The sequence below is a fragment of the Myxine glutinosa genome, chromosome 2 (genome assembly GCF_964187855.1).
Source record: "Myxine glutinosa chromosome 2, kmMyxGlut1.1, whole genome shotgun sequence".
In the NCBI taxonomy this organism is placed as follows: domain Eukaryota; kingdom Metazoa; phylum Chordata; class Myxini; order Myxiniformes; family Myxinidae; genus Myxine; species Myxine glutinosa.
The window spans coordinates 266,610,498-266,629,751 of record NC_136262.1 but is presented as its reverse complement, the minus strand read 5'-3'; the positions used below and the strand labels follow the sequence as shown (position 1 = coordinate 266,629,751).

General features: G+C 46.1%; 2 protein-coding genes across 5 annotated transcripts in view; both read right to left on the bottom strand.

Moving 5' to 3' along the window:
- Positions 1-972: 972 nt before the first annotated feature.
- The window catches only part of LOC137420564 (casein kinase I), a 162,593-nt gene continuing 144,311 nt past the window's right edge, over positions 973-19,254 (bottom strand). For 2 of the 4 annotated variants that reach the window (XM_078772544.1, XM_068105723.2), the window contains 3 exons: positions 3,797-3,903; positions 3,481-3,620; positions 973-2,888 (listed from right to left, as the gene is read on the bottom strand). In XM_078772544.1, coding sequence (XP_078628670.1) covers positions 2,881-2,888; positions 3,481-3,620; positions 3,797-3,903 — 255 coding nt within the window. In that variant the 3' untranslated portion in view covers positions 973-2,880. Of the gene's footprint in view, positions 2,892-3,480; positions 3,621-3,796; positions 3,904-19,254 lie in introns of all 4 variants that reach the window. The other 2 variants (XM_068105724.2, XM_068105722.2) reach the window with 1 other exon arrangement.
- The window catches only part of SLC49A3 (solute carrier family 49 member 3), a 234,996-nt gene continuing 227,047 nt past the window's right edge, over positions 11,306-19,254 (bottom strand). Inside the window, exon 11 of the mRNA XM_078772542.1 lies at positions 11,306-11,559. Within this exon, the coding sequence (XP_078628668.1) occupies positions 11,406-11,559 (154 nt within the window). The 3' untranslated portion in view covers positions 11,306-11,405. The remainder of the gene's footprint in view (positions 11,560-19,254) is intronic.

Here is a 19,254-nt window from a genome sequence, read left to right as displayed (position 1 = left end):
GCTGGGGACCCATACTGTACATTTCTAACTTAAAACTTTGGGGTACTCAACATTTCCGGGTTCACATTGCTGGCAAGTAGACTATATTGTGAAAACTTCCTATCAATTGGACCAACGAGAGGAGGGAGGGGAGAGAGAGAGGATGAGGGGGGAGAGAGAGGGGGAGGGGAGTGAGAGGGGAAGGAGAGAGAGAGGGGGGGAGGAGAGAGAGAGAGGGTGGAGAGAGAGAGAGAGGGGGAGGGGAGAGAGAGAGGGGAAGGGGGGGAGAGAGAGGGAGGGGAGAGAGAGAGGGGGAGGGAGAGAAGGAGAGGGAGGGAAGAGAGAAGGGAGCGAAAGGAGAGAGAGGGAGGGAGGGGGGAGAGAGGGGGGGAGGGGGGAGAGAGGGGGGGAGGGGGGAGAGAGAGAGGCAGGGCGGGGGAGAGAGAGAGAGAGGGAGGGGAGAGAGAGAGAGGGAGGGGAGAGAGAGAGAGGGAGGAGAGAGAAAGAGAGAGAGGGGGGGAGGGGAGAGAGAGAGAGAGAGAGAGGGAGGGGAGAGAGAGAGAGAGAGAGAGAGGGAGGGGAGAGAAAGAGAGGGAGAGAAAGGGAGGGAGAGGGAGAGGGAGGGAAGAGAGAGAAGGGAGTGAGAGGAAAGAGGAGAAGGAAAGAACGAGGAAGAGAGAGGATGAGAAAGAGGAGGAGGAGGAGGAGGAGGAGTAGAAAGAGAGAGAGAGGAGAGAAAAGAGAGGAAGAGAGAGAGGAGAGAGGAGAAGGAGAAGGAGAGAGAAGAGAAGGAGAAGAAGGGAGAGGAGGAGGAGAAGAAGAAGGAGAGAGAGGAGAAGGAGATAGAGGAGAAAGAGATAGAGGAGAAAGAGGAAGAGTGAACCTGGAAGTTCAAACAAAACAAAAAACTCCCAAAAAAGACGACCTCGGAAGGTGCAATCAAATGATTCTTAACAGGAAAGATGGAGAACAAGGTAAAGATATCGCCATGGGTCAGCAAAGGAATTTTTATTGTCAAGATGAAGCAGCTGAGATTTGCATTTAAAAACCAGTGTTACAGCCTAAAGAGGCTAAAACAGGAAATGGAAACGTTCCAAACCAAACAATTTGCTTGTGAGATGTACACAACGCCTTGTTATTAATTACAGTCAAAAAAAGGGTGGGGGGGTGGATGACTGGATAAAAGGGAGGGGGGAATTGGGAGGAATTGGATAAATAGGAAGAGACAAGACAAATAAAAGTTACAAATCAAAACAAAGATAATAAATGTTCAAAATGTAATGAGACAAACGTTACGAAATCAATGTGCAGTCCCCTAATGCCATGTCATTTATTATGTAAACAAAGAGCTTTTAAAACAAACACGAGCACGTATTATACAGGAATTGTAACCGAACGACATCAATATCTTTGCAACAAAAGGAAAGAAATGCTGTGAATGTTGCGCTGTTTAATACAGTGCCTTTTGCTTCACTGGGCACATAAGCGCGTGGAAACAGATCAAAATTAAAGCCACACCAGGCATGGACAACTTGCAGAAAACGAAACGATAAACAAAGATGTCACCGAGCACGGCGATGAACGGGGACACATTCTCACAGGTGTGACCATTCCACATGATTACTGGGGTCATGATGTACATGCGGGCGACGTCAAATTCCTGAAACGTGCCAAAACTTTGGTAACAGAACCGGTCAAGGGGCATCAAAAACACAGCACCCCCCCTCTCCGTGACCCCCACCGCCCACCCCCTCCCCCACGACCCTAAACCCCCCACGGACACTGAAAACTCCATTTATGCAAACATCTTGGAGTCAGAACTGTGCCAGTCATGATGGACTTGTGCCTATTTAAAGAATGAAAATGGCCTATTCCATGTGCAGCCTTCACAGAGAAACAGAAAGACCTAAATACGAGACCCACCCTCGTCCAAAAGAATCCACAAATTAAGGGTCGCCTCAGGCAAGTTGGCACGAGAATAAAATTTTAGGTGCGAATGGAACTGACACGGTGTTCACCATTTCAACGTGCACAAAAGTTGATCAAGCCATTACCGGGACAGCGACACGAGCGCCGGCCGTGCACGGGCGGCAACACACGCGACCCATCACATCAACTCATCCCATTCGTGGCAATCGGATAAAAACCCAGAGCATCAAATTATTGTTACATTTCTAATTTTCACAGGTGTATGAAATACGCAAAATAAAATGAATTTTCATTTAAAATCGTCTTGCTTCCCCTAGAATATATATATATAATTTAGTAATTACGTGCAGTTTAAACAGAACTTCAAAAAGTAACAGCAGTTAAACAATTAACTATTTCAGCAGGTTTGAATTAAGGTCCGTTCCTGTACATCCCGAGCAGAGGGAACCTTTTGGTAGGAGCCGGCGGGTCCTCGTGGGACTCCGGCCGTAAGCGCGACCCGTTACGCAAGCGGGTTATTGCGATTTTCCAAACGATCACCGGCGAGACAAGACAGCGGGCAAACAAAAGCATCAGAGAAAAAGTGAACCATCTAAAGGGCACACAAAGTCAAACTTACACACTCCTTATCGTCAAAGTAAATAAAAAAGAAAGAAAGAAAAGGAAACATCTCAAAAAGACTCATCTTTAATATGAAGACAAACGGGTCGCACACTGTGGGTAAAGAAGGCAATAAATAGTGAAACAGTCCTCAAAAGAGCCAACCGAGCTCTCTGTTCAGGTGGGAAGGTACGAACGTCGTTTGTTGTCTTAGTACACGTGAAGCGAAGCCGAGAAGCTGCACACCTGCCAGAATGCCTGCGGAGGCAGGAAATGAGGCTCCGAGATTGGGGAAGGTATGCACGGCATGACACTACGAGGGCACGGCCACATAGGTACGAACGTCAATGTCCTCTTTCTCTGGAGAGCAGTTCAGAACCCTGCTGTGAAGAGAGGGGACATGGATTAGCAATCTGTGCATGATAGTCACTGTGCAAAGTGACCAAGGTGGGTGAGGTTTTGGGCTATTAATGCCGAGAGGGCAAAAAGTATGCAAAGCCGTTTGTAAAAAAAAAAATAAAAAAAAATAATACATTCTTGTGCTCGGACTTTGTCAAAAAGCACACTTCGGCACTAAACTCGGATGCAATCAATCAAATGAACATCGGAACTCAATATGGTGCAGAATGTAGAGGGGAATAAACAGGGTGGCACAAATAAATAAAACGACAAAGCAGAGACAAATTGGGGGCAGTTTCTGAAAACACAGACAGGTGGAAAACCGAGACACACGAGACGGGGGGCTCATGCTCATGCAGACAGGACGATGGGTAGGTTGTCTATCCTGCAACACTGGGGGAAGGAGCAACTCAGCACAGCAAAGTAAGAGATATCTATGTATGAATGACAAACATTAACAAAATAAAAGAGAAAAAAAAGGTGGCCACACAAAAAAGAGTCATTCTTAAAAATTGAGGTCGCTTTTTTCACGTAAGTGAGTACGACGAAGAACTTGCTCACCAACCAGCTCACCTTTGCTCTTGGATTTCTCAGCTGGCTTGCCAGTCAGGTTAGTCGTCGGCTGGGTCGTGGAAGTAGAAACCGCAGTTGCGGCGACCTTCTGCTTGAGCATCGTCCAGTCAAAGGTGTAGTCGTACTGGTGGTTTAAAGTTCTGGAGGAACGCAATAGGGAAAGGTGAACGATATTATAAAAAGAGCAACTTCTAACCTCTCAATGGACTTCTTCAAATCTCTCGTTATGTTCTTGGCAAAAAGGATCAAATGAGGATCATGCAGCAGTCAGTGAAGGGATCAGTGATGTGTAAAAAGGCAAAGTGCCTCACTGTACCTGAAGAGAATGCGAAAGAGCTGTCTGAGGTACATATAATCAGGAGCTTCCTCAAAGCGCAGGCCACGACAATAGTTCAGGTACATGGCAAACTCTGCAGGGAATCCCTGGAAATAAACACATAATCATGCAAATCATGTGCATTTTGGACAGAATAATGTTTGGTGGGGATGGTAAAACGGCTCTGGGGTAACACAAGCGTGTCCAGGAACAAAATGGCTCCACACTAACATCAGCATGTCCAGGCACAAAACAGCTCAGATAAAGAGCATGTCTGGGCACAAAACGGCTCAGCGGTACCACAAGCATATCCGGGCACAAAATGGCTCCGCAGTCCCACAAGCATATCCGGGCACAAAATGGGTCAGCAGTACCACGAGCGGATCCGAGCACCAAAGGGGTCCACAGAATCACGAGCAGGTCTGGGAAAAAATGGCTCGGCGGTAACACAAGTGAGTCTGGGCACTCTTGTCGGGTTCAATTACCATCAAACTTGATGTGACGTTTGAACGGTTACCTTCTGTGCAGCAATAACCGTTAGCATAATGGTCCTAAAATCCTGCTCTGCCGCTCTATCTCACACTCTCTCGGGTCTCTTCACCCTCATCATCTGCTTGGAAGATCTGCTGTCATTTGTCATCTGCTTGGAAATCAACCAACATTACAACTTTACACAAAAAGGTGCAAAAACAGTTCCTTGCAACAACAGACCAATCAGTCTGCTCCCAATAATCAGCAAGGTCATGGAATCAATAATCACTTCTGATATTAAATCCTTCCTCTTCTCCAATGGCTTGATCGCTGATCATCAACTTGGATTCACACCAGGTCACTCTACTCTGGACATGCTACTTCTGCCATCTCAACAATGGATGGAGCTCCTCAACGCCAAACAGGATATCAGAGCCGTCTCCCTTGACATACAGTCACGTGAAAAAGTAAGTACACCCCATGTAAAGTTTTGACTTTTTCAACATATTTCAACATACAGCTATTTGATCTTCATTTCAACAATATTGATAGATAAAGGTGATATAATATAAAAAATATCATGAAACATTTACATTTTGTAGTCCATTGTATAATTTAAACAAACAAATGCAAATTTCACATGTGGAAAAAGTAAGTACACCCTTGGCTCTACTATGTGGTATTGCCAGCTTTGGCAGAAACAACCTCAAGTAGGCGTTTCTTATAACTGTCTACCAGTCTCTGACATCGACTGGGAGAAATTTTTGCCCACTCCTCCATGCAGGATTCTTTCAGCTGTGTGATGCTTGAGGGGTTTCTTGCATGCACAGCTCGTTTCAAATCCCCCCACAACATCTCGATGGGATTTAGATCCGGGCTTTGACTTGGCCATTCCAGAACCCTCCATTGCTTTCTTTTCAGCCATTCCTTGGTGGATTTACTGGTATGTTTAGGGTCATTGTCATGTTGCAAAGTCCACCTTCGGTTGAGCTTCAACTTTCCGACAGATGGCCTCACATTATCCTCAAGCACCCTCTGGTACAATGAAGAATTTATAGTGGATTCTATGATTGTGAGCTGCCCAGGCCCTGATGCAGCAAAGCTGCCCCAAACCATAATATTTCCACCACCATGCTTTTCAGTTGGTATCAGGTTCTTGTGGTCAAATGCTGTCTTTGGTTTTCGCCAAACATGTCTTCTGGTACTGTGGCCAAATAGCTCTACCTTTGACTCATCTGTCCAGAGCACAATGTTCCAGAAGTGCTGGTCTTTGCCTAGATGTTCATTGGCAAACTTTAGTCTTGCCCTGATGTTCTTTCTGGACAGAAAAGGTTTCCTCCTGGCACACCTCCCATGTCGATCAAATTTGTGCAGCCTCGTTCTAATGGTAGACTCGTGCACTTTGACATCAACAGTGGCAAGAGCTACCTGTAGGTCCCGTGATGACATTCTGTGGTTCTTAGAGACTTCTTTCAGCATCTTGCGGTCTGCTCTCGGGCTGAATTTGCTGGGGCGGCCTGGCCTGAACAAGTTGGCAGTTGTTTGGAATCTTCTCCACTTGTAGATGATCTTCCGGACAGTCGAATGATTGATTTCAAATTGTTTGGTGATCTTTTAAAATCCCTTCCCAGACTCATAGGCATCTATAACCTTCTTTCTGAAGGCCTCAGAGAGCTCTTTTGATCTAGGTGATGCCGCACACTTCAACAACAAAGAGCAAACCAAACGAAATGTCTGAGGTTTAAATAAGACAGGTTCCTCCAAGATCCTCTCCAACCATGTTCTAATCATTTGCACCTGAGCTGGTGCACCTGATTCTAATTTTAGGTATTTGAAGTAGTGATAAATGTAGGGGTGTACTTACTTTTTCCACATGCAAAATTTGCATTTATGTTTATTTAAATTATACAATGGACTACAAAATGTGAATGTTTCATGATATTTGTTATACTATATCACCTTCACCTATCAATATTGTTGAAATGAAGATCAAATAGCTGTATGTTGAAATATGTTGAAAAAGTCAAAACTTTACATGGGGTGTCTCACACCCACGCTCTGCTTTCCAAACTCTCCTCTTTATGGTATCCATTGAAATATCCACGCATGGCTCGTGGACTTCCTCTTCGGTTGCAGTCAACGTGTGGCCCTGAATAGAATTCTCTCATCTCCCCTTCCTGTCCAGGTTGGAGTTCCTCAAGACAGTGTTCTGGCTCTGTGCTTTTTCTGGTCTTCATTAATGATCTCTGACTCTTTGGAAAATCCTCTATCTTTTTGCTGATAACTCCACCCTCTGCCGCAAAATCCCTCATCCCTCAGATCGGCAGGCAGCAGCCTCTTCACTCTCTGCAGACCTGGATAAACTCTCAAACTGGTCAAAGAAGTGGAACATGTCTTTCAATCCTGACAAATCTCACAATGTCTCTCCAAAAAGACCATCTGGACAACCCTTCAATCTACTTTCTCAACAATCCTCTCCAAGAAGTTCTGTCATTCAAGCTCTTGGATCTCACTATCTGCCATGAACTTTCCTGGGAAAACCACATTTCCAAGCTGGCCAACAAAGCCAGTCACCGACTGGGCATCCTCCATCATGCAAAAATCCTTTCTGGGCACTTCTGACCTCCTCACTACATACAAAGCTTTCATCCGCAGCTTGATGGAGTACTGCTCTCCCCTATGGGCTGGTGCTCCTGCCTCACACCTAGCTCGGCTTCACACTGCAGAAACCAAAAACTTTCAGAATCATTGGAATCTCCCGCGATGAAGCTGATTCTGAGGGCATTTCTCAACGGAGGCAGGTTGGCGGTCTTTGTCTTCTACCGACTCTTCTCTGGCCTATCTCCCCCTGCTCTGTCTGTGCTCTGTCCCCCAAATATTCCTGCAGGGCACACAAGATCTGCCAGCAGCCCTCTTCTGGTGAAACTGCCGAAATCAAGACTCTCTGCTCACCTTCACTCTTTCATTTCTCCCTTTCCTGCCTCTGGAACAAACTCCCACACTCTCTTCAATCCCACTCCTCACTCCATGTCTTTAAAACAGCTTTTCACCACCATTTCGTATCTTCCCCCATCCAAAACCATGATCTTTTCTACCCCCATTAAATCCACCCCAAACCCACCTCCTTCAAATTACCTGTTTTCTTTCTTTAAAGCCCCTGTAGTGTCCATCTTGTTTATCCTGTGTACCCCACGCCCAAGCCCCCTCCCTTCCACAGATCCTCCGATGTCCTGTTTTCCACTGTTGTTGTACTGCCCTCTTTCTCCCCCTCTTGTCTCCCGCACCCTTTATTATATTGTTGCGGTTTTGGGAAACCAAACCAAACCAAACTTTTTTTCTTAATGTCATGCGTTGGAGATGGTAAGCAAGGCCATAGTAAAAGCGTCATAGTAAAAGTCTCTTCGCCAAAGAGCGTCAAGGGAAAAGTTCCTTCGAGGAGATTGTGAGGTTAGGGTGGAGCCAATGATAGCCCGAGAAGCCCTCTTGAACATCCCCCACCCTCGGCAGGGGCCTGACAAAAAGGCCTTGGACTTTGTTCTCTCTGCACGTGCCTGCATGACGCTCTCTCTTGGCCGGATCCTCTCTCAGGTCTCTGCACATGCCTGCTCTCTGCTTGCCGGTTTCACTCTGCACGTGCCTGCACTCTGCTGGCTGAATTGAACTTTCTCTGCGCATGCCTGCTGGCTGGCTGAACTGGACTCTCTCTGCACGTGCCTGCTCTGCTGGAGGACATGACATGCTCACTCTCCACGTGCTACTGGCTCTTACCTGCACGGTTCCCGACGCATTCACTCTGCAGAGTTCCCGACGCTTTTTGCCTGCTCAAGTTCATGCTGGGGATCGCCTTTACCTGCTCGTGGTGCTCGGTGGCGACATCAAGACCAAGGTCGCCGCGAGGAGGAGCATCGGGTAACATTGTAACCATTTGGTAACAGGATCCCGACGTTCGTTTTCCCCTCTCCCTACCCCGTGAATGTGTGCTGGGCGCCCTTGTTTGCCGTGTTAATTGTAGTAATCGTCAAAAGGCATAGATTAAGCTAAGTTTCTGCCTCTTGTCACTCTTTTCTTTCCCATCGATAAGTTGCACTGTACATATTTGGAAATAAATTGAATCGTTAAATGTTTCTTTTCCAGCTGTCCGTGAATGTCCTTTCTTTCATTGGTGCGACGCTAATGCTCGCACCTAGCAAACAGCAGGTTATCTGTCCCCGGTAATTGGCTCAGCATCAGCCCGGCGGGTACCAAGTGGATGCTCGGCCATCCAAATTTCCAGCCAGGAACAAAAGTGGTACACCGCCGGAGGGTACGTTCCCCGATTGGAGCCGTCATGTGGTACAGGTAAACAGTGTCAGCCGGTGCGGACGCTGCTATCGCGCGACAGACCAATTGGCGTTTGTGGTTGCTGACTCGCAATCTGCTGAAGTACGGAGTTATTCGTACGCGGCAGCCTCAGGTCCGGTAAGTTCGGGAGGGAATGGGGGCTAACCCCCTCATAGTATACCCGAAACCCGGGCCCCGCAACAATATACAGTGCGTATCAAAAAAAAGGTAATCCAAATTCAAGGGGTTAATATGCAAAGGTTATTTATTTTGACAATTTACATGTGGTTTACCAATTATGAGGAGATCCTCAGCTTTCCATTGATGCCTTTCATGCATCATGCTGTCACACATGACCGAGTACATGTTCATTGAAAATGACAAGTTCAAATCGCATTTTTACAAGTTTGGCTAATCGGTGCAAGACAGTTTGAAATGCACGCATTACTTGTCGACTGCCAAGTTGATTATGTAAAATTGTTAAGCTGGTCTGGTAATCGTTGGTGGGTCATCCTTTATTAGTCCCCTACCGGTGTACACCGGAGGGGACTATAGGTTTGCACGCCGTCAGTCAGTCCGTCAGTCAGTCAGTCAGTCAGTCCGTCAGTCAGTCAGTCAGTCGGTCCGTCAGTCAGTCCGTCAGTCAGTCAGTCCGTCCGTCAGTCAGTCAGTCAGTCCGTCAGTCAGTCCGTCAGTCCGTCAGTCCGTCAGTCCGTCACGCAAAGAACAGTTTACCGGACTTTATTTCTAAACGCTTAATGCTAATGATTTCAAACTTGGCACATCGTTTACTCATGATAAGTTACAGATCAAGTTCGAACTTCACGACGTTTTGATCATTTTTGACAAAGTTATGGCACTTTGAACTTTGGGAATTCTGATAATTCTGATGATCCTTAACTCAGTGCCATTTTAAGTTTTAATTTCCTTTAAAAAAGATTTTCTCTGCAATAATAGGACCGATTGAGACCAAATTTTCATCATAGGAGGGACTCGGTCTGTAGAATAATTTTAATGGCAATTATGACGTCGCAGGTCACGTGGTTCGGGCGCCATATTGTTTTTCGTGAAAACACGAAAACCCCTTTTTCTCTGCAACGGCTAAACAGATCGAGGCCAAACTTTGCAGGCAGAATCGCACACCCGTGACGAACAAAAAAGTCAGCGAGCATGACGTCATGCGTCACATGGTTTCAGAGTTATGACGTTTTTAAGCATGAACCTTTAAAACTGAGCCCCTCCCTCATTTTTGATCCAATCGAGGGGAAACTTCACAGAACCTTCTGTCAGGTCAGTCTTTTGGGACTGCCACTGGTAACATGTAAGCCAGTGCTCCCTGCCACATGGTCAGGTTATCAGTGACTAAACCGATGCTGTCTTGCCTGGGTTTGAATCCCGACCAAGAAATACACTCTTCCCGTTGTTTCGCAGACTGTGTAAATCATCACTGTGTGGGCCATTCCTCCAATGGATGTTATACTAGGCGATGAATCTCCCGCGATGAAGCTAACTCCGACGACTTTTCACTCACTCACCGCAGGCAGGTTGGTGGTCTTTCTGTCTTCTACCGACTCCTCTCCGGCCTTGCTCCCCCAGCTCTCTCTGTGTCGCAAATATTCCTACTTGTCGCACAAGATCTGCCAGCAACCCTCTTATGGTTAAACTGCCAAAATCAAGACTCTCTGCTCACCTTCACTCCTTCATTCCTCTTTTCTCCCGCCTCTGGAACAAACTCCCTCACTCTCTTCAATCCCACTCCTCCCTTCAGGTCTTTAAAACAGCTGTTCACCACCATCTCTTATCTTCCCCCATCCAAAACCTTGATCATTTCTACCCCCGCTAATTTCACCCCAATTCCACTTTTTTGAAATACCAACTTCTGTCCTGGAAGTCCTTAGTGTGCTTGTGTTTTATATTTCTCCAACCCCCCCCCCCCTTCCCACGCCTCCTCCCCCCAAGCCCTCTCCCTCCCATACATCTCCCTGCTCTCAAATGTTGTGTGCTCTCAAGTGTTTGTGTGATTTGTTTGTGAAGTCAATGTCAGCTCTTTCACGAGCCTCGATTCAGTTTACAAAAAAAAAGAAGAAAAAAAAAAGGATCTGTTCCGCATGTCAGTCTCCTAAAATGTCCTTTTGGAATTTGCGATAGCTCACGTGGTTTGGCAGATATCGTTAATTAAACGAAAATATTTTTAAAATGGATATCTCTTGAATCGCTTTATTGATCGACGTGAAACTTCATACTATAGTCGGTCATGAAGAGTAACAAGTGTGCAAAATTTCAAGATGATTGGATGTACGGTCTGGAAGCTAGAAGTTGTTATTGTGTGAAGAAGAAGAGGAGTCAAGTGTGCGGCTTTAATTATTTATCACATGTACAGACTGAAAGCATCGTTGGACACGACCTGTCGCGGTCATTTTAACCTCAAATAAAATTCAAATTTAAGATTTGTCAATAGCTGAGGTATATTAACAAACTAATAAAACAGATTTGGTCAAATTCTGACTTTTTTAACTCGATCGCATTTGACAGAGTTGTGACAAGCTGAGCAAGAAGAAACCTCGCATTGGCTTCTCCAATGTGCCATAAAAAAATGGATATCTCTTGAATCGCTAGTACCTCAGACCGTGAGTTGGTAATAATAATAATAATAATAATGCATTTATTTTATATAGCGCTTTTCAGGAAGCCCAAAGACGCTTTGACAGAGTGCAAAACATAATGCATAGCAAAACATAAAAACAATTGCAAAAAAGAAGAATCAATAGGGAAATATTTAAAGCACAAAGGAGGGAGAAGGAGAGGAGATAGTCAGGGGTTAGATGCTGTGGGTTAAATGTTGAATGCAGTGTTGAACAGGTGGGTCTTGAGTGGTTTTGAATGTGGTGAGTGAGGAGGAGTCTCTGATGGTGTGAGGTAGTGAGTTCCAGAGGGTGGGAGCAGCGATGGAGAAGGCCCTGTCCCCCCAGGATCTAAATTTGGTCTGGATGTATATAATTTATATAATTCACACAGTGCAATACGTGCAGGCCGCTCCACGGAGCGACCTTGCGGGCTTATCAACGAGGCGAGGCGTGACACACGTGTCTCAGCATACCTCAGATCAAGTTTGAAAACCAGCATCAACCGTGCATAAATTTGCATATTCGATCATTTTTGACAAAGTTATGGCACTTTGAACTTTGGTAGGGGACATGTTTTGCAGCGCAATTCTCAGAATGCTTGTTTAAGATGGGTATTTAAGATGGGCCTACAGTGTATGGGTTTAGAGACAGTCTGAGTCATTGAAAAGATGGTTCAACCTACGACTGAACAGCGGACCTTCGTGGTTACAACCTTTCACCAAACTAGAAGTTTGCAGTGAACTCATGATACTTTCAGGGGATTTTTTTTTTTTTTTTTGGATACAGAGTCGAGGCTCGTGAAAGAGCTAACATTTATCAAACAAACAAATCAAACAAACAAGCAAACATAGTATATAAAAAGGGGAACGGTCGACAAGATGGGGAGAGAAGGGGAGGAAGCACACAAACACAGCATTTGAGAGCAGGGACATCGGGAGATGTGTGGGAGGGAGAGGGCCTGGGGGGAGGCAGGATAGGTATAAAACGCAGGGACACCAAGGACTTCCAGGAAAGAAGTCGGCACCTCAAAAAAGTGGATTTGGGGTGAAATTAGCTGGGGTAGAAAAGATCAAGGTTTTGGATTGGGGAAGATAGATGGTGGTGAACAGCCGTTTTAAAGACCTGGAGGGAGGAGTGGGATTGAAGAGTGAGGAAGTTTGTTCCAGAGGCGGGAGAAAACAGGAATGAATGAGTGAAGGTGAGCAGAGTGTCTTGATTTTGGCAGTTTAACCATAAGAGGGTTGCAGGCGACCTTGTGCGACCTGTAGGAATATTTGGGGGACAGAGCCCAGAGAGAGCTGGGGGAGCAAGGCTGGAGAGGAGTCGGTCGAAGACGCAAAGACCACCAACCTGCCTGCGGTGAGTAAGTGAAAGGCCCTCAGAGATAGCGTCATCGCGGGAGATTCTAATGATTCTGAACGCTTTGGTTTCAACAGCGTGAAGACGAGCTAGGTGTGAGGCAGGAGCACCAGCCCAGAGGGGAGAGCAGTACTCCATTGAGCTGTGGATGAAAGCCTTGTATGTGGTGAGGAGCTCAAGTGTGCCAAGGAAGGACTTCACACGACGGAGGATGCCCAGTCGGCGACTGGCTTTGGAGGCCAGCATGGAAATGTGGTTTTCCCAGGAAAGATCATGGCAGATAGTGAGACCCAAAAGCTTGAGTGACAGAACTTCTTGAAGAGGATTATTCAGAAAGTAGATGGGAGGGTTGTCCAGTCGGTCTTTTTGGAGAGACATCATAAGAGTGTGAGATTTGTCAGGATTGAAAGACATGTTCCACTTGTTTGACCAGTCTGTGATTTTGTCCAGGTCTGCAGAGAGTGAGGAGGCTGCAGACTGCCGATCTGAGGGATGAGGAATGGAGCGGCAGAGAGTGGAGTCATCAGCAAAGAGATAGAGAGGATTTTAAAGAAAGTCAGAGAGATCATTGATGAATGAATGAATGAATGAATGAATGAATGAGTGAATGATCGTTTTAAGGCCATTTTCCCCGCTGGAGTGGGGGTTAGCCTTGAAGACATTGACATCACACATTGATGAAGACCAGAAAAAGAACAGGGCCCAGAACACTGCCTTGGGGAACTCCAGCCTGAAAAGGAAGAGGAGTTGAGAGAAACCCATTCAGGGCCACACGTTGACTACGACTAGAGAGGAAGTCCGCCAGCCATGCGTGGAGATTTCCATGGATACCAAAGGAGGAGAGTTTGGTGAGCAGAGCGGGGTGCCAGACCGTATCGAAGGCACGTGATATGTCGAGGGAGACAGCTCTAATTTCCTGTTTGGCATTGAGGGCCTCCATCCATTGTTGAGACAGCAGAAGCAGCATGTCCAGAGTAGAGTGACCTGGTCTGAAACCAAATTGATGATCAGAGATCAAGCCATTGGAGAAGAGGAAAGATTTCATATCCGAAGCAATGATGGATTCCATGACTTTGCTGATAATTGGGAGAAGGCTGATTGGTCTGTAGTTGCTAGGATCTGTTTTTGCACCTTTTTGTGTAAAGCGGTGATGATGGCTGATTTCCAAGCAGATGGCAGTTGACCTTGAGCAAAAGAGAGGGTGAAGAGAACAGAGAGAGGGAGTGAAAGAGCAGAAGAACAAGATCTTAGGACCCGTGGGCTGATGCCGTCAGGTCAAGTTGCAGAATCAGAGTCGAGGGTTGACAGAAACTTTTCCACTTTGTCAGGAGCAAAGGACACGGAGTCCAGGAGCAGCTGGGTACGACTGGGTACAGAGAGGGATGGGTTTGGGACACAAGATTTAGAGGCAAACACAGAGTTGAGGCATTCAGCTTTTTCACGTGCGGAGTCAGCTGTGTCGCCGTTTGAGGTAAGGGTGGGGATGGAGGGGGAACAAACACCAGAAACAGATTTGACCAGACGCCAACAGGATTTGGAAGAGGGAGACAGATAAGAGAGTTCGGTCTTCAGAACGGAGAGATATTGTTTCCTGGCTCTCCTGAGGGTGGACACACACTTGTTTCGGGCTTTGTGAAAGGAAATGAGATTTCCTTCCGTTGGATTTGCTTTCCAGGAAACGAAGGCAAGTTGTTTCTGGGCAACAGCCTCACCACAAGATTCCGTGTACCATGGACGGGAGGAAGGGTATGACAACTGAAGACGAGATGGGATAAATCTGTGCATGAGGGGGAGAAATTTACTTTGGAAGAATTCCCAGGATGAGTTGATGTCAGAGGTGGTAGAGATGGGAGACCAGTCCAGATGATTGATGGCTGCTTGAAGACCGTGCCAGTTGGCCTGAGTGAAATGCCAGACTCGTCGACGCTGAGCAGGCTCCCTGAGAATGGTCAGAGAGATGTCCACTTTAACAAGCACATGATCAGATGAGCCGATTGGAGCAGAAGAAGAGCCGCAGACATTTTCAGGGAAGTTAGTCATAACCAAGTCCAGAAGAGAAGATGCTCCGTTGACCGAGATCCGGGTCGGGAAATTGACAGATTGTGTCAGATCCAGTGAGTCGCAGAAGTCCTTTGCTGAGGAGCCATGGCTGGTAAGAGAGGTACCTACACCTAGCCAACTGGCATGGTGACAATTGAAATCACCACATATGAGGGATAGAGAGTTGGGGATGAGTAGATAGAAGTTGGTCCATATTATCAGACAGCAAGATGTAGATGGAGTCATCACTGTTTGGTGGACGGTACAACACACATATGAACAAGAGGTGGGAGCGAAGGGGAAGCCGTAGCCAGAGGTATTTCTGGGGGTGAGGTGGAGAGAGTGCAGTGCAGGGCGAGTGAGGAAGAGAGTTTTTGATAAAGATAGCAACCCACCTCCAGGACAAGCTCAGGTCTATCATACCGGAGGAGGGAGTAACCCGGGAGAGATACCAAGGAATCAGAGACATCATGAAGGAGGAAAGTTTCTGTTAAGCAGATCACGTCTTGTTTGTCAGAAGCAACCTGAATGGAGAGATCAGTTAAGTTTGAACAAAGGCCCCGGATGTTTGAGGTCCATACCGTTAATGAAGAGGAAGGGGGAGCATCGGATACAGAACAGGGGGGAGGTGGGGTAGGGTAAGATGTGGAAGAGGTGGAAGAGGTAGGGAGAGCTGTTGAAGGTGTGTCCGAGATTTCAGAATAGCTTGGAGAAAGGGAAGGATGGGGCGGGCAAAAGGTTTGATGGTGATTGGGTGAGGCACAATGAGGTGTTATTTGAGGAGGGGGAAGAGCGAGGCAGAAGGTTGGGGGAGATGGAGGTGAGAGTTGGAAGGGGGAAGAAGCGGGGAGGATGCTTTGAGGAGGGGGAGTGAGAGGGGGAAATTGAAAAGAAATGAGGGTGGGGAGATTTGAAGGGGAGGGGCGAGGGGGGAGGTTAGGAGGGAAGGGACAAGGGGAGGGATTTGAAAGGGATGGGATATGGGGGAGATTTGAAGGGGAGGGGTGAGGGGGGGAGTCTAGGAGGGGAGGGGCGAAGGGGAGTCTTGGAAGGGAGGGGTGTGGGGGGAGTTTAGGAGGGAAGGGGCAAGGGGGGAGATTTGAAAGGGACGGGTGGATGGGGAGGATTTGGAGGGGAAGGGCAAGGGGGAAGATTTGAAAGGGGTGGGTGATGGGAAGATTTGGAAGAGAGGGGTTATGGGGAAGATTTGGAGGGGAGGGGTGAGATTGGATTTTAGAAAGTGTACGATTAATGGGAAACGAACATTTATTGCAAAATGAGTTTCTTGTGACCTTCGAGTCAAAAATACGTTTAAGTATGCTGGAGGGAGGATGGAGTGCAGGAGAGTTTAGGGAATGTAGAAAAGAGGCACTGTAAGAGATGGAAAAAATTTTGGGGATGAATAGATTTGGTGAGCAAGTTGAAAGCAACATTTTAAAGAAGAAGAAAACGGTGTTATAATATACGACGGGATACAGAACTTGAGGGGAAAGTGTAAACATTTTAAAGTTTAACAGTGAAAACTATCTGGGGAAATGGGGGAGAAACACGTGGTCGAAGAACGAACAAACGAATAAGAACGAATAAACGAATGAGAACAACGAATAAGAACAGAGAAGGAAATGTTTTTTTTGTTTTTTTTTGAGTTGAGATTTTAAACAAGGAAGTAGGCTATGGGGTGAAAAGACTGGGAAAACAGAGAACGAAAGTTATTGGAGCACAAACGACGGACCGCTGAGAGAAAAACAAAGCCTCAAGGTTGGACACTGTACGTGTACAAGGCCTCAAAAGACACGACACGAATTAACACGATTTTCTATACAGGTATGAAAGATTTGCACCGAAAATCTTCCTCGGGACACACTATACACGTACACACACCATAAAATAAATACAGTTATAACGAAAATACAAATGGGAACAATTACTTAACTTCGATTTCGATGGAGAGCGTGGACAGCTGCGAATAAATGAAACCTCGTCGGCAAGACCGGAAGCGGAAGTCTGTGGACACGTTTCCCAGAATGGGAGGCCTCCAGCAGCCAAAACCATCTGGGCGAATGTTAGAAAATACCAAGAGCATGGCACTAGCCTCAACCACAACAAGGAGAATTCTGGTTGGGAGGCGCACTGGGCGATCGGAAATGAACATTGCAGCAGTAAGGCAGCAAGTTTTGGAGCATCCTCGGGATACCAGCGCAAGACGAAATGGGACGGGATTGCCTTCGGCAACATTCAACCAAATCACAAGATTGGACCTCCACCAACATCCATGTCGGATTCACATCTGTTCTTGAATTCACACCCATAATGTTCTTAAATATGCACCGACAGGACAACCCCCGGAATTTAATTTTGACACCAACATGAATCGACAAAAGTGGCCTGTTTGGTTGGGACTTTGTGGAAGTAGTCAGGTGATCGTACCATTTTTCTTTCAAAGGAATGTCAATGGTAACAGGTATCTGCAGATGATCAATGATGAAGTTTTACCGCAGCTGGAGGAGAACTTTGAGCGACAGGTTCATGGTGTCTTTAGATATCTCTGGTGGGCCCAAGACGGCGCCCCAGCACATTGTCTTATCGCTGTCCGAGATCGACTGAGGGAACTCTTTGGAGACCGAGTCATTGCCCTCAACCATGCAGTGGAATGGCCGCCAAGATCACCTGACCTCACACCATGTGATTATTTCCTTTGGGGACATTTAAAGAACAAGGTGTTCGTAACTCCTCCCCGTGATCTTAACGAATTGCAGGGCCGTATTCGACATGAAGTGGATGCTTTGCGCAATGACCCGGTTATTGTGAGACGAGCAGTTCAGGGCATGCTCCGCCACTGTGAGCTTTGTGTTGAAAGGGGAGGTGGACATGTTGAAGGTGTGGGTGCATAAAGGCCAATCATTCCTGAGAAAAGTTCACATCTGACGTTCATTTTGCACCAATTATCCTGACTTGCATCGATTAGCCAAACTTTTAAAAATGCGATTTGAACTTGTCATTTTCAATGAACATGTACTCGGTCATGTGTGACAGCAATGATGCATGGAAGGTATCAATGGAAAGCTGAGGATCTCCTCTTAATTAGTAAACCACATGTAAATTGTCAAAATAAATAACCTTTGCATATTAACCCCTTGAATTCGGATTACCTTTTTTTGATACGCACTGTATTATATGTGTTGGTTCTCATTCAAGCCTAGACCAAGTACACCCAAAAAAAAAAAATTGAATAACAAAATATTACTGTAAAAACGTTATTAGAGATTCAAGAGGAACCTGTGCAAAATCACTATGTACAGCGCACCTTCAGAAAGTATTATTTACACCTCTTGACTTTTTCACATTTTGTTGTTACAGCCTGAATATGAAATGGATTAAATTGATATTTCTGACACTGATCTACACATAATATCCCATAATGTCAAAGTGGAATTTTATTTTGAAATTTCTCCAAAATAATTAAAAATGAAAAGCTGAAATAGCTCGAGTCAATAAGTATCCAACCCCCGGAGTCAATACTCGAAGAAGCGCCTTTGGCAGCGATTACAGCTTCGAGTATTCTTGGGTATGTCTGTATCAGCTTTGCACATCTGACTTTGGGGAGTTTCTCCCATTCTTCCATGTGGATTTGCTCCAGCTCTGTCAAGTTGGATGGGGTGCGTCGGTGAACAGCAATCTTCAAATATTTCAGCAGATTATATCAATGGGATTCAGCTCTCGGGTTTGCCTGGCCCACCCATGAACTTTCACGTTCTTGTTCTAAAGCCATTCCAGTGTTGCTTTGGTTGCATGCTTGGGGTCATTGTCCTGTTGGAACGTACATCTTCACCCCAGTCTATGTAGTGGGGCGGCTTAGCCCAAATATTCAAAAGAATTGTGCATTTTGTGATACAAGCACCAAATTTGGCACAAATGTACATTAATATGTTGCGAACATTTTCAGATATTGGGCCACTTGAAATTCCGTAATTTTTTTTTTCAAATTTTTTCAAATTTCGTAATTTCAAATTTTTCGGGTGGCACCGTCACAATTTCGGTCTTCGAGGCCGGCCGATAGGCAAAGTGTGACCGGAAGGGACGAGGTTCTCCTGACCACGTGGCCCTCGATCTGGGAAGCGAGAGGCGTTCCATTAGTGGACGCGCCCCTCACGCCCGACTTTTGGGCGGCCCCGGCAGGCCGTTTGTTTTGACGTTCCGTGACAGGCCCCGCACCCCCACCTCCGGGCCGACCGGAAGCTTGTGCTGAGTACATCATACCTGAACAACTCAGTGAGGCAGAACACAGCAGTGCACACCAGGGTGACCCCTTCAGTGCATAAACCAATTAACCTGTCCACTGCAGGGCATATAGAAATGAAGTTATTTTCTGCATATAATAATAATATAAGTTCAGTTCTATATAACAATTTCTGTTATCACCACTACCACTACAACTACCACTACTACAAGCTTTGTCTGGAATTTTGTGGACTAACAGACAAACAGCCATACAGACAAGCTGGGATCAAAACATTACCTCCTTCCACCATCGAGTGTAGAGGTAAACATCATGGGAATTATATCATGCCCTAGATTTAATTCATGCTTACCCGTGTATTTGCTTCACTGGTTCACAAGGTCTTTTGCATACATGTAATTCAGACT